This window comes from Copadichromis virginalis, linkage group LG5 (genome assembly GCF_057382275.1).
Source record: "Copadichromis virginalis isolate Kocher_CV1m ecotype Utaka linkage group LG5, C_Virginalis_male_GT1.1, whole genome shotgun sequence".
In the NCBI taxonomy this organism is placed as follows: Eukaryota; Metazoa; Chordata; class Actinopteri; order Cichliformes; family Cichlidae; genus Copadichromis; species Copadichromis virginalis.
In genome coordinates this window covers 2,871,372-2,886,841 of record NC_140622.1, presented here as the reverse complement: position 1 = coordinate 2,886,841, position 15,470 = coordinate 2,871,372, and the positions used below count along the sequence as shown (strand labels likewise).

Below are 15,470 nucleotides of genomic sequence, written 5' to 3'. Positions count from 1 at the left end.
CAACCTAATGATACAGAATTTTTCTGTACAACATAAATGCTCTCTTAATTCAAAATTAACTGTATCGTCCAGTGTAAAAGTCTTGATTTAAGTGTCCGGATCAGTTTTTACAATTCTTTAAATGAAGGCCTGCTCACACTTACAAACAGAGGACAAATCCTATAAGTTGTGCTTCATTTAGAGATGCAAGATTTGATGATGCTGTAATGAGTCGATGTCAGTTTGATGAATAAAAATAGCTTTCTGTTTTTATGAGAATGAAAGCGTCTGAAATGAAGCTAAAATGATCGAGTATCAGTTCATGCTTGAAAAAAGTGGCACTGGTTTGTTAATAATAAGCAATGGAAATTTGCTAACATTAGTTAAGTATTACTTTAGAATTTGCACTGTTATTATAGTTACCAGAGGCTGTATGCTGCCTGAGGATGTCACCATAAAAACATGGAATTTCGATATATCACACCCATGTGTTTAAAGTTCCTGAACAGCGCTTCGTGATGCGACTTCATTACCTAAAACTACTTTTTGACTCAAATGTCAGGAGACTAGAACAAGAATACCAAGTGACAGAAAATTACATTATAGAGTAAATATATTTGTACGTGTTGCACAGAATAAATGCAGAATAAATTCTAGCCTAAATAGGTTTTTTTGGCGCTCTCAAAGACGCACGCCAGTTACCAAAAGGTGTGTTGTAACTTTTCGAAGAAGTTATATACAAATTATACTACTTTTCTAAATACCTTGAGGGTATTAAGTGTTACCCGTGATTTCCCATTCATATGACAATCATGTCACATTTTAGGCTCGGAAATAACATTATTATCTTAAACGTTTCACTTTCTTCTTCTTGTGTAAGTTTAAAGGTTCTGCCAAGTTAAATAAATACATTATAGCATCGTCATCATGCGCACTGAGCAAACGCTGTGATAAATAAAAGACTATTCATTTCGCCCATATTGCACACTCTTTTGATCCTCCGCATGTTTTATGAACTCCCCTCTCTCCCACTCAGTTGTTGGGAGTCCCTCAGGTAAATTGGCCTGCAAACACATAAATTCAACACAGCCCTTGTAGCGGATAGATGAGACTCTGCTGCCCATTGTAACTCCCACACAACACCGTGGATTCCAGCAAACTTCTTGTACGCCTCTTTAGAGAAAAGGCCTCTCTTTTCATTTGTCCGTGTATACCCCTGACCAAGCTAAGTCTTTTCTTTTTCCTCTCTCCGTCTTTAATCCGTCCCTCTATTTCAGGAAGAAAAAAACACAAAACCAGTTCACGCAGTGCTTTAGTAGCTAAAAGTAAAAGAGCTTGTGTTCTCCCCACCACCCCCCCACGCAGCGCTGAGCCCTGAATCGCTCTGGAAAATTGCTTCTTTTGAATAGGGGGAAGGAGGAACAACGTTTAATAGGATCCAAAGGGAGTCTGTGCTCTTAAACAGGTGGAAATTGGACGTCCTCGAATTTATACAAATAGTAAGTTTATAAGCCGGCGAGGAAAAAGACGGATCCCATCTCCGAGGATTAGCAGCTCTCTCCGAGAAAAAAAAAAGATTACTGTGTTGTTAACCAAATGAAAGCAGGAGACTCACTCAGCTCCTCCAAAGCGCGATTAATGATGAAAACACAATTGTGCAGCAGTTTTACTGATGGAATGGTTTCATATTTACGTGCCATCCCCTCTATAGATTTGTCTCCCTGTCACCCAGTTAGGTGCTTGGGTGCCCGATTATGTCAAGAGACAGTGATCTGCACTGATGAGGGGCGGGCGCTGCCAAGGTCTGACAGAGAGCAGTCGGCTGGTTTCTCCACTCCCATCTGAACAATAAGAAGGTAAAGTACAACACAGACGTAACTTTGGCTTAACTCGGTGTCCAGGAGCTCCGGCTACAACATTTCTTGCCCTCTGTTTCCTCCTCCTCCTCTTCTTCTTCTCCTTAACGAGCCCTGTAATGTCTGTTAATTTTGTGTGTGCTAGTTAATGAGCATTAATCCATCACCCCTGGATGCTATTGTTGCGAGGCGGGGGCCATTTGAATGCAAATGCGTGACACTGTGACAGCAAGGTGCTTATTAAACTGATGTGTCCGCCTGTCTTTTCTGCTGGGAGCTCAGGGGAGTGAAAAGACGCGGGGCAGCTGGACTATACACGGAGTTGCTCACACCAAGTTCTGTTCGGCTGCAAAGCGAAACTACTACAGCGGCAACAAAATGGCAAGTTCAGCCTCTTTAGACACGGTGGTGTCCTGCGGGAGGACTGCGCCGTCCGCGGCTCCCAAAACGCTGGCTTTCTCCATCGACTGGATCATGTCCAAGAGCTCGGAGCCGAAAGGGAACGCGGAGGAACGTTCAGAGGGGAAAAAACTGCTAGGGCTCTGTTCCCCAATCCCCTGCATGATCCCGCTACAGCCCTTCAGCTACGACCTCCAAGCCAAGGCGCTGATGAGCTATTCGGAGCTGTGGAGAGCCAGTTTTAGGGGAACTTTGTGCGGCTCGCCAGCTGCTCCGTGCAAAGGAAACTGCGGGTTGTGCGGCAAAGGGGATCCGAGCCTGAAGCAGCAGCTGCTGACGTCAGGGAGCAGGGTGGTAAAACCTCAGGTCCTGAACCAGGCCGTGCCCAGCAGTGGCTCGCTCTACTATTTCAATTACCTGGACTCTGCGTACCAGCAGTCGGAGCTGCTGGCCGGCCACTGGCTCTCCAGCCCGCAGGCCCAGGCCTCTCTGTCGGCGCACCACAGACTTTTGCTGCTGGAGAATGCCAAACTGACCGGTGTGGGCACCGACAAGCTGCCCACACCTCAATACCCACACAAGGAACATCTGCCAGGGCAGCTGGACCAGATAGTGAAAGAGAGCCACGGCCTGACAGCTGAGAAAAGCGGCATAAAGACACACAGCAAACTCAGCGGCAGTGGCAGTGCGGACGGAAAACCCAAAAATTTCACCTGCGAAGTGTGTGGAAAGGTACGGTTTTAATGCATTTTTGTACATTGTTATTATATTCTATATTTTATATAAAACATGAACAAATGCGCCAGCATCTACACACCTATATAAACTCAATAATGAACTTTTGAGGCCGATGTTAGTTTTTTTTCTTCCTTTTTCTGACGCTTGTTTTAAAAAATGCAGGTCTTTTGTCTTTTTAGAATAATGTTTACTCATATGTTGTATGCCTTTGTGTCGTCTGCAGGTTTTTAATGCGCATTACAATCTTACCAGACACATGCCGGTGCACACGGGGGCCCGGCCCTTCGTATGTAAGGTGTGCGGTAAAGGATTCCGGCAGGCCAGCACGCTGTGCAGACACAAGATCATCCACACGCAGGTGAGACACTGTTTCACTGTGACCTTTCCAGCTTTTTGACTTGACTTTGTTTGAATTATTTTCTCTCATTTTGACCTGTAAGGAAAAGCCTCACAAATGCAACCAGTGTGGAAAAGCGTTCAACAGAAGTTCGACGCTCAACACTCACGTCCGGATCCACGCAGGGTATAAACCATTTGTGTGCGAGTTCTGCGGGAAAGGCTTCCACCAGAAAGGTAAATACTGGGCGCTGGAGTCCTCTTTAATCAGCTGTATTATATTACTGACTGGAAATTGTATCCTGATGTGATGTTTCCTATTTTCAACACTGCGGTGATTCAGAGTGTTCATGTGCAAACGAACAAAAAGCTTTCTCTTCAGCTCGTGTTATTATTCCACGAATTTATTTCATGAAATCTGCTGCCGTGCAGCCTAGTCATTATTTTTGCTGGGTTGAGCAGTCAGCTTTTAGAAATCCACAACTCGGTGGAGAACTTCCTCACTAAGAGGAGACGTGATTGAAATAATTGCTACACTGGCTGATGGACTCTGTGCTTTAATTGTGCTGGATGCTGTTTAACATCTCGCGCACATTGTTTAGAATCGAATAAAATAATCATTTATTGTCATATACAACGAAATTGTGGGTTCTCAACTTGACTACTGACGAAAAATATAAATACGAAAAAATGCCATTTTATTTTATTTTATTGTTTTTGTTAAGCTGGACTTGAGATTTGGAGCATAAATGCACTAAGAATTTTATAGCATTATGCACGAAGATTCCGATTATTCTGCCCGCTCAATATTGCGGAAGTTCGCAGCCGAGCAGAGCTCTTTATGCAGACTCGCTGGAGTTAGTGTGGCGACATCGGCGCGCATCCTCAACATTTGGCATCTGCGCTGCCGAAATAAATAACGTCTGCGGTAAAAGCAGAAAAAGCTTATATTTGAAGTAGTCAAAGGGGAAATAACTGTGGGCTCACCGATGAGCACGAATCGGTGGGTGGAAATGAGACTTGTCACTTTACACGGACTAATTCTACCTTCGAGACTGTCGCATTTTCCCCGGGTCATTAGTCAGACCCCGGCAAAGTTGGAAACCGGCCTCCTTTAGTTGCGGCTGCGCTTGATTTTGACAAAGTTTGACAACTTTTTGACTTCGGCACACAAAAAGCCGATTAATGAAGGCTGTGGGGTGGAGGAGGCTCCAGCTGAACTGCTGGTGGAAAAAGAAAAATCGCAGTTGTAAAACGCGTTCCCTCTCTGCTTTTTTTTTTTTTTTTTTTTAAATGTGTAGATGTTTCGCAGAAAAATTTATATTCAAATTTTGTTCAAGCGGTTTTATTTTTCAGATTCTCCTGATTAAATTATTTTCTTTGGCCAGATTGGAGTGAAATGTTTAGCTGTGTAATTTCAGGGTAAAAACGATTAACTCAGACCAGGCGGGTTTTTTTTTTAAATTAACCCAAGTTCCCCTGAAGCTGACTCTCCTCAGCTCTGACGGGCTCATCAGCGCATCTGCTCTCTGATATTAGAAGCCGTGAAATCTACAATATTTCTGAGGTATTGAGTGCATTTTTATCCCCTTTTTCTATTTTCTAATACTGGTTTTAGGCCGTTTTATACTAGAGGAAGGAAAGCTGGTTATGGTCAGACGACTGGTTTTCACACAGATGCACTTTTTTCGTTTGACCTGGAGTTGTTTCTATTGACACTCACACATCAGCGAGACATGAACGTTTGATTTCGTGCTGCGAAAAGGCCACGGGTTAAATAAGCAGATGTTAAAAGGGTGGCAAAAATTCTAATGTCACACCTTTCCCCCTTTGAATCCTTTTTTTAACTCCTTCTCAGAAGAATTGTGAAGACAAAGTGAAAAGACTGTGATAAAAATGACATTGTGTTTTAATTCATATACTCTTATTTCGCAGGAAACTACAAGAACCACAAGCTGACGCACAGCGGGGAGAAACAGTACAAGTGCTCCATCTGCAATAAGGCCTTCCACCAGATCTACAACCTGACCTTCCACATGCACACACACAACGACAAGAAGCCCTTCACCTGCGCCACTTGTGGCAAAGGCTTCTGCCGCAACTTCGACCTGAAGAAGCACATCAGGAAGCTGCATGACAATGGCTTCTCGGCGGCTTCAGAAGCCTCCAGAGAGCTGCAGAGCTGAGCCATTGCTCGTTTCCTGCTATGACTTTTTAGCGGGCAGTTTTTAAGGTCTGACAAGGAAGTGAGGGAGTTCAAAAAACTGGACCCGAATCTTTGAAAAGAAATGAGGTAATCGGCTCCCGTCAGTGTCTCAGCAGGAATGCTGCAGCGAACAAAAAACAGACAACATCCGCCCAACACTGTCGCGATGTTTTGGGTCCACATAGAATTTCTTTCTGCATTTCCACAGACTGAAAGAGAAACCCCCTGTCTCCACGATGGAACTGTAAATAACGATAATAATAATCATAATAATAATAACGTGAATCATCTGGGGAATGCATCGCCATGTTGTTTATTTCATTGAAAAACTGTTCCTGTGAATAAATAAGTTAAATTATATTGAAACTGAATGTCTGAGCCATGTTTGCATTTTGAAGGTATTTGAAAATAAAACAATTATATGATCAAAGTTTATTCTGAAACACTTTGTAAGGTGCAAATATCACATTTAGACAACACACACGTGCCCGCAAGAAAAAACCCGTAAATGAAAACAGAGAAGGCCGCGAGACAACCAAAGTGTGTGATATTCAAAGACGAAGTAACTAAAACAAACGACATTTGGAAATATAGTGGAAAAACGGCACAACCTAAAAAATAAAAACAGCGAAAAAGTCTCATTTGCTTCTTATCTTTCATTAATTCTATTTGTTACATTTTCCAGCAAATGTAAACTGGGAGGCACGCGTGCACGAGCGCAGACGGTACTGGTATTTTGGAGCGCGGGTACTGTATGCTCTGCGGCCACTTTTATTCAACATTTACTGACAGACACGATCTTAATAATACTGCATTTACACTTGACTCTGGCTTAATGGCACAAATGATCAGATATAACACGAGGCTCTTGAAAGCGAATTACATTAAGCAGCTAAACAGCCTCGGGAGAAGGAGCGGTGGGGGTGGGGGCCACGCCGTCATCCGGAGCCGCTCATCAGAACAGGAGATAATGGAGCACTCGGGCCGCAGCTCCTTATCTGGGCCTCCGCGTTAATAGAGCTCAAGTTATTCTCCGCACGGCTTCTGGAACAATATTATCCCTGCACACATTCTGTCAAGAGGCCGATCCGTGCTCCCAAATGGCGCTCATTTCATTAACAGCCAATTAGCGCTCACCCGGGTCGGCCAGGCCCTCAGAAGCTTGGCAGGGCTAATATTAGCAGATGAATGCCCCGCTCACCTTTTTCATCAGTGTGCACCAGACATCTGCAGGAAAATCTAGCCAGTCCGCTCAAACAGACCGTATAAAGGGCTCTGTGCTGATGTGTGCGGCTCCGATAACACAAACACTTAAACCAGATTATCTTTTAGTTATTATAGGAATTATTAGGAAATAACTAAAATATCTCCGCAATTTTGAGGTCTTCAGTTGACGCACCACGCTGTTGCTGAATTTTCCATCAAATCGCGAATACTTATCCTGTCAGAGGAATAAAGTCGATGTTTTTGTAATCATGTGGCATTTGTGCGTCACGCGCCACCTCTCAAACAAAGGGAACACTGCTCAAACGTGTCACTTTATTTCCTGTTTCAAGAGTGGGAGAAAGGTGTTTTGTGTCCTACGTGCCGATAAACGACAAAGACTCGCAGATCCAATACTTGAAAGATGACCTCGGTGCGCGCCTTCTCCATGCGTGCACGAGCATCCAGCAAACGGAATACTGTTACATCAGGCAGAGTGTAGGATCTGTGTGAGAGGCAGTTTGTGTCTTTTACCAACGCAATGCGTGTGGTCACACGCGCGCGCGCACTGACACACACAGGGTCTACGGGCTGTAGGACTGAACAACGTCTGCTCAGTAAATAACCTAAAGGCAGGTTGGCCTTTTCTCCGCACTTTTTCTTTTTTCTCCAGCATCTGAGCAACCGCCTCAACATCCACAAACACGTTAACTGACTGGTGCGCGGGAGCTTTAATTAAGGCGCGCCCACGCGCAGCAGATTAAAGGGTTTTTTTTCCTTTCTGGGGTGGAGCGCTAATCAGTTGTCAACAACATGAGGACATCTTTCTTTTTGCTCTCTCCACCACCGGGGGATCGCTGGGGGATTCAGGCAATTTACGGACTACAAAGGAGCTCGTCTGAGACAGGAAGAGAAGAAAAGCAAGAGGCGGACTTTTTGTCTGTCCCAGTGAACTGATTGTAAATGGGAGATTAGCGGGGAAGCTTCGCCAGTCCAGCAAGTGCCCGATCGAGGAGGAAGGAGAGAAAAAGACCAATTAAGTCTACCAAATGTTAACTTACACCAGTTTCCCCCCAGTTTAGCCCACATGAAATTCCAATTAAAGCGTCCCGGTAGCAGCTTTTTTCTTTCAAAGAAGGCGGAGGGGTTAGAGTGCTTGTGTCACTCTAGCCAGGGGACAACGTTCCCACAATATCTGAGACAGGAGCTCGTTAAAGTAATACAAGGGCAATATGCGATGTTATCCCCAGTACAAGGTTGTGATTCCTTGGAGAAGCAAAACCGCTAAATACCATGACTAACACCAGCACAACAACTAACGGATGATGGTGATGGAAATGAAAACACAGTCAAACAAGATTTAATCTAACAGCTGACTGTGTGTGTGTACTCTTCATTGAGCATTTGAATGAACAACGTTTTAATCAACTTGTTTTTATCATGCCTATGTAACAAAAGTCAGCTAGATTTATAGTTTTATATAATGCGAGCATTAAATTGAATTCACAAAGGAGAGTGCAGAAAACACATTTTCACAGCCAGTCAAAACCAGCCTACAGTGCATGTTTGTTGTGCCAGATATTCAGTAAGACTAACAGTAAATGAAATAAACAAGAAAAACAAGATAACTATAAAAGGAGATTAGACATCAAAATGCTATATCAGAAGGAGTTATGGCCATCTCTCCCTTAGCCTGCTTCTGCTGGGCTGTTCTTCCTGTTAAATGGGAGTTTTTCTTTCCCACTGTTGCCAAGTGCTTGCTCGTTGCGTTTGATTTATACTATAAGCATCTTCACCTTAAAATATAAAGCACAGTGAAGCGGCTGTTGTGATTTGGTGCTATATAAACGTTGCATTTGCTTTTCCACAAGCACATTCAAAGTTTATACTAAGTTTGTGCTTAGAAAGGCTGGGACCGCTTTGTGGCGTTGTTTCTTAACAACGCCACAAAGCGGTGCCTTGCCACCCCACCCCTCGTTAGTGAACCACTAGCCCTTTGAGACCATGAGCCTCCATTGTAAAGTACTGAGGGTTAATGAGCACTGGTTTCTCTTCAGTCTGTAGCTGTGCAATCAAAGGAAACAGAGATACTGACATGAGATGTTTAAAAACAACATTATTGTACATTTCTCATAAAGGAGCTAGTCTAACATTATGCTCTGATTTGGTTAAAAAAAATACCAGAAATGCCGAACTTGCTTGTCCAAAGACCAAAAAGTCCAAGATGATGGATAGAAATGAGCCACTCAAGATGCAGTGAACAGGCACAGCGTTCACTCACACCTCATTTAGATTCTTTTACAAAGCCATCCCAGAACCTTCCTCCACCAAAACCTCATCACAATGTCTTAAGGACAGTAGTGAGGAGCCTGTCCCTTGGATATGCCTGCTCATCTGCTTTGGCCTGTCAAGGGCATGGCAGGCTGAGAGGATGTGTTTTGTGGCTGCGAGGGAAGCGTGGGCTGCTGGGAACTGAGCAGTGAGGGAGCTCTCATCACTGATTTGTTGTCAGACTCCATTCTCTGACCTCCATCCGTCTGTCCATCCATGCAGCTATCTAGTCTGCAGCTCAGAAGCTGCGGGGGGAACCTGTAGTGGACGAGGGTGGTGAAGCTTCAGGTTTCTGTTAGTCAGAGACTGAATTTAGTTATTTTTATTGTTTGACCAATTTTAGGACAAAACACACACAACATCAAGTATTCACTGCTTTAATGCCACATCTGTTTCTTCAAAGTATAAAATCAAGGCAATTGCTTCCAGGGCACAACTTTTAGATTGTGCTGTGTACGTTTGTTATGTTGTGTTTAATCACTTTCATTTTCTCAAAACACGACGAACAGTAAGAATTAGCTTGTTTTCTAATCCATTAACAATGAATTATTATGTTTTTAAACATTCAGATTTCAAAGTCTGAATGATTTGGCGCTATATAAATATAACATATTACTAAATAGATGTGACTAAAACATTATGACAAAGCACCCTTGAACAAAAGATAACTTTTCAACTACTTTGGTAAAGATATTTCCAAATCACTGTGATTAGTTTGAGTTTAGTGTTGAACGTTCCCAGATTAATTCACTACTTCCCGCTAAAGTGAGTGAGCTGCAGAGTTGTGATGCCTTTTTTTTTTTCACCCACACACAGCAGCTGCACGTGGGTCTTTTTCCTATTCATGAATTTGTATGTTAGGTCATGTTCAAACAGCTGGCTATGATAGCCAAAGTGAAACAACACAGTAACCTTAAATGGCCAAGTAAGGCTACACTGAAAAAAAAAAGTTCTTTCAATTTACTTGAATTTATTGTGTACATCGGTCCCACATAATATGAATAAGTATGACTGACTTAATTTTCCACTTTCCCTCAAGTAATTAATGCTTGCCAAATCAAAGTATTTTATTTACATCAGATTACTTAAAAAAATCATGTTTGATGTACTAATATTAATCTGTTATCATAATATCAATGTATTGCATAATGTCAATATATTTTAATGTTTAACACCAACTTATTTTTATTTGCCAGTGGTATGCAATGATATTATGTAAACACATTGCAATTATGTTCCTGCAACACAAATTATGGCTTTAAATCCTACTTAATTTTTTCAATTGAAATATTAACTGATCATTATTGACAAAAAAGGCAAAGACTGTGAGTGCTACTGAACAGTTCACCTTTATTAAACTGTAACAGCAGTGAAAGCAGCAATTCTGCCATGAACAAGTCCAAAATCACATCCATATAAACTTGTTAACACATTTTTAAAGATAGCCTGCAGAAATAGCTAGAAGAAAGAGTTAGTTTGAGAATATATTTGCAAATATTTCACAAAAAACTGACCTTAGCAGCAAATAAAAGAAAGTGCTTATAGATGATCCTGTCATCTCTTACATATAAGATTTGTATTAATTACACAATTGAAAATGTAAACTAAATTAAGACTACCTGAAAAAAAGCAACACGCTTTTATGAATAAACAGATTTACACAAATATAACGTGTGTTATTTGACAACAGTTTCAGCTTCTGTACAAGTATTTACCTGTACAAGATTTCAAATAAGTTAAGCCTTAAATGACATTGTTACATAATACCAAACACCTACATGAATTTTAATCTTCATTTTAAACATGTAAGCAGGACATTAAGGTATACTTAGAACATATTGCTAAAAATCGTCAGTAAAAATTTCTTACAACATGATACCAAAAGGAAAAATCATCCTGCATTGCAGTCACATGAGGGGTGTGGTAGGACTTGACTTAAGCGGTCAAAGAAGTGCAGGAGACTGATGCTGTCCAGTGTAGCAAGTGATTTATTCACCATTCTGTGGCCCAAGAATATTTACAAAGAAACAAATAAGAAACTCAACTCTATAATAAACTCAATTCAAATAAACATAACTGAACTTAAATCAACAGAAATTAAGGTCAAACTGCACACAGCTACACTGACCTGAACCCTTCTTCTGAAACACCTGAGTTCGTCTGCTTAAATAGTCCCCTTAATCAAACACTTTCTCCTCTGGACTATTCCATTCAGTAGGTAGGTGAGATGAACATGATTATATTCATCCTCTACTACTCCTCTTGACTGGCAACATAAACTCTGGTGTAATCAATACATATCACAACATTAAATCTATTTCTTTATAAACCCTTTAAAATCAACTTTATTAAATTATAAGAATTCTTCCCCTCCTGCCCTTGGTCTCTTCCTGTGACCTCAGATGAACCCAGAAGGTATAAAGCAGGAAGTAGAACTACATTTCCTCCTTTTGCTTCTGGAAGACAGGTAGGTAAAGGTAAGTTCAAACAATACAAATTAACAGTTGAAATAAATAACATGTTAACTTAACAAACTTGTATGAATTGATTTAAACCAAGATGTTATATTATATAATCTGTAAAAGTGCAGAACATAAACCCGGGATAGTAGATGTTTGCCTATTGCAGATTACATGTGAAATATGGTTAAATCAAAACAAGAATGTTAACTAAGAATGTAGACAAATGGTCTTCTCACCCACTTTGTCACACTCCCCCCCCCCTTAAGACCGTTACTCCTCTGAGTCACGGGACAGGAAATCAGCAATGACATTCTTATGTCCAGGTCTATACTGGACCTGGAAACGAAAAGGCTGGAGAGATAAATACCATCTTGTTATCCTGGCATTAGTGTCTTTCATATTATGAATCCATTGCAAAGCACGATGATCAGTCTCAAGAACAAACTCTTTCCCAACAAGATAATATCGCAAGGTGTCTAGAGCCCATTTAATCGCCAATGCCTCCTTTTCAATGGTCGAATACCTCATTTCCCTTGGAAAAAGTTTTCGACTGATGTACTGGACAGGCAACTGCTGCCCTTCCTCTCCTTGCAGTAAAACAGCTCCCAGACCCACCTCAGAGGCATCTGTTTGTACTGTGAATGGAAGGTTAAAATCTGGACACTGCAAAACAGGTTTCTGACACAAACAGTCTTTCAAATCATTAAATGCATCCTCAGCATCTTTCGTCCACCTGATCCTTGTAGGACTAGATTTTCTTGTCATGTCAGTCAATAAAGCTGCTCTTGAGGAAAAATTTGGAATTAGTCGACGATACCAACCTACTAATCCCAAAAATGATCTCAACCTTTTCTTTGTGTTTGGCAAGAGTGCTGCAGCAACTGCATCCGCTTTTCCAACCTGAGGGCGAATGCCTCCACCCCCTATTACATAACCCAGGTACTGCACCTCGGGCTTGGCGATGTGACATTTCTTGGCATTTATGACAAGTCCAGCATTTGCGATACTTCGAAACACATCAGCAAGATGTTTCAGATGATCTTCCCATGTACCACTATAAACAACAATGTCATCAATGTAGGCAGCTGCATATTGTTCTGCACCCTTCAACACTCGATCCACCAACCTTTGGAATGTAGCTGGTGCTCCATGCAAACCAAAGGGCATCACTGTGAATCTAAACAGTCCACTCGGCACTCTGAATGTTGTTAAGTCCTTAGATGAGTCTGTCAAGGGAACCTGCCAATAACCTTTACAGAGGTCAAGGGTAGTCAGAAATTTAGCATTTCCCAAACGATCAATTAGTTCATCAACCCTCGGCATTGGATAAGGATCAAAAGCAGACAGAATTTAACTTAGAAAAGTTTACACAAAATCTAAGCTTAGGATCATCTTTCTTTGGTACAAGCACAACAGGGCTACACCACTCACTGTGCGATGGCTCAATGATTCCTGCAGCCAGCATCTCCTCCAGCTCACTTTTCAACTCAGGCAATAGCTTAGCTGGGATACGGCAAGTGGTATCTCTAATTGGCCGTTGGTCTGGAGAATGCAAAGTGATTTTGTGTTCAATGAGGTGTGTACGACCTGGCTTTAGACTGAAGAGTTCTTTGGTCATAAGTGATTGCACCTCCTGATGTCTTTCCAAAGGCAAATGGTTTAAATCTGGAAACACAGTTTTGACAGCTGAAGAAGGGAAGTACTGCTCCTGAGGCTCTTCCTCATCCACAACTGTACGTGCCCACATGGATGTTGAGTCCTGTGGCTGGTCAGTCCACTCTTTCAAAAGACTGACGTGGAACACTTGATTCTTTCGACTGTTTGGTAAATGAAGCTCATATGTGACTGGGCCTGTCTTCTTTGTGATTTCATATGGCCCCTGCCACTTTGCAAGAAGACTGCTCTCAGAAGTTGGCAAAAGTAGAAGAACTTTCTGTCCCTCACGGAAGACTCTTCTTCTTGACACTTTATCATATCTTTGTTTTTGCCGCTGTTGCGCATGGGCCAGATTGTTATTAGCAAGTTCTTGGAAATGTTCTAGCTTGTCTCTCATTTTGAGGACATGTGAGAGTTCACTAAACCTCTGCTCTGACATCGAACCCTCCCAAGCTTCTTTCAGAACATCCATTGGACCTCTGACAGGATGCCCATAAAGTAGCTGGAATGGTGAAAACCCAGTAGAACTTTGTGGAACCTCTCGGTAGGCAAATAACAAAAATGGGAGCCATTGGTCCCAATCCGACCCTGTTTCATTCACAAATTTCCTGAGCATTGATTTTAAGGTCTTGTTAAATCGCTCCACAAGGCCATCAGTCTGTGGGTGATAGGGACTGGTCTTGACACCCTGGATCCCTAACAAACTATATACTTCTTTAAGCATCTTAGAAGTGAAATTGGTCCCCTGATCTGTGATGATTTCTTTTGGGATACCTACTCTGGAAAACAACTGAATCAGGCAGTTAACAATCTGACGAGCCTTTATTTTCTTCAGGGGGAAGGCTTCAGGATATTTTGTGGCATAGTCACAAACTACAAGTATGTACTTATGACCTGCTTTACTCTGTTCTAGTGGGCCAACAATGTCCATGGCAATGCGTGAAAAGGGTGTATCCATGATGGGCATACTGATAAGCGGAGCTCTATCTGCTTTCCTGCCTGGAGCTGTTAACTGGCACTGTGGGCAAGCTTTACAGTATTGTACCGTATCACTGAACTGTTGGGGCCAGTAAAATCTGGGAATCATTCTAGAAAATGTTTTAGATTGTCCCAAATGTCCTGCCCAGGGAATGGAATGACTCATTTTCAAAATGGTAGATCTCAAACTCTGGGGGATCACCAACTGGTCACCAATCTTGCTACGGCGATGCAACAAATCTCCCTTAACCACAAACACTTCCTGCCTTCCCTCAACTGTAGTTGACTCTGGAACACATTTAGAGAACAATGGTTTAAGTGTTAGATCCTCTTTCTGAAGCCTAGCAACCTGACTAGCACTGGGGAGAGACTCAGTCTTTAAAGGATCTAAAATGTGTTCAGCTACTCTTGTTCCCTTCACCTTTTCATGTCTTCTCTGTCTCTTGCTCTTTTTTGGTTTAGAACGAGTGCTAGACTCGTCCAATGGGGCATCCTCATTTGCAAAAGGTAATTCATCCCAACCCAAAGCATTAACCTGTAGCTCCTTAGCTTTTGACCTTGTGACCGCTAACAAACTTTCAACGGTTTCAGTCTGACAGGGATGCTTAGCTATTAGCTCTGTGAGTATTGGGAGATCACGGCCCAACACCACTTGATAAGGCAGCGTTTGCAGCACTCCCACTGAAAGAGTGTAACACTGGCCTTCTACTTCAATTGCAACTTCAGCAACTGGGTATGATACCTTATCACCATGAATACAGCACACATCCGCTGTTGCTCCTGAAAAGATCACATCCCTGGGAAGACTGTCTTGTCTAACCAGAGAGCGATTACTTCCTGAATCTAACAGAGCTACACAGGGTTTGTCTTCAACAAATACCCCAATTGATGGCTCACGTTGCTGACATTCAATTTCATTTTTGTGATTCTCACCGACTTCAGTTTGTCTAGCAGAACACATGTAATTTTTACTAACAGACATCTTTGTACACTGAGCTTTAAGATGACCTATCTGACCACACAAATGACATGCTTTATTGGTTTTATTTTTTGTCTCAGATCTGGCAGGATCTGAGTTATACCAGTTCTGTCTTGTGTGCTTAACTTTCAAGTCAGGGCCACCACCTAACTTGTTGAATGGCACGTTGGAATTTGACTTAACTGGTGTGAAGTCTTTTGATGGTCGACGAGCTGCTAAGAAAGCTTCAGCCAGTTCTGCTGCTTCCTTGGAAGTCTTTGGGTTACGTTCCTTAACCCACGTCCGAAGATCAGGATTCAAAACCTTGAGAAACTGTTCCATGATGATGGCGTCTCCGATTTGATCCC

General features: G+C 42.1%; 1 protein-coding gene across 1 annotated transcript; it reads left to right on the top strand.

The window, feature by feature from the left end:
* Positions 1-1,977: 1,977 nt before the first annotated feature.
* Positions 1,978-5,916, top strand: fezf2 (FEZ family zinc finger 2). The gene is made up of 4 exons (XM_085458013.1): positions 1,978-2,966; positions 3,196-3,330; positions 3,413-3,545; positions 5,244-5,916. Exons 1-4 carry the CDS (start codon positions 2,214-2,216, stop codon positions 5,492-5,494), a joined length of 1,272 nt encoding a protein of 423 aa, XP_085314139.1. The 5' UTR covers positions 1,978-2,213; the 3' UTR covers positions 5,495-5,916.
* The last annotated feature ends 9,554 nt before the right edge of the window (positions 5,917-15,470 follow it).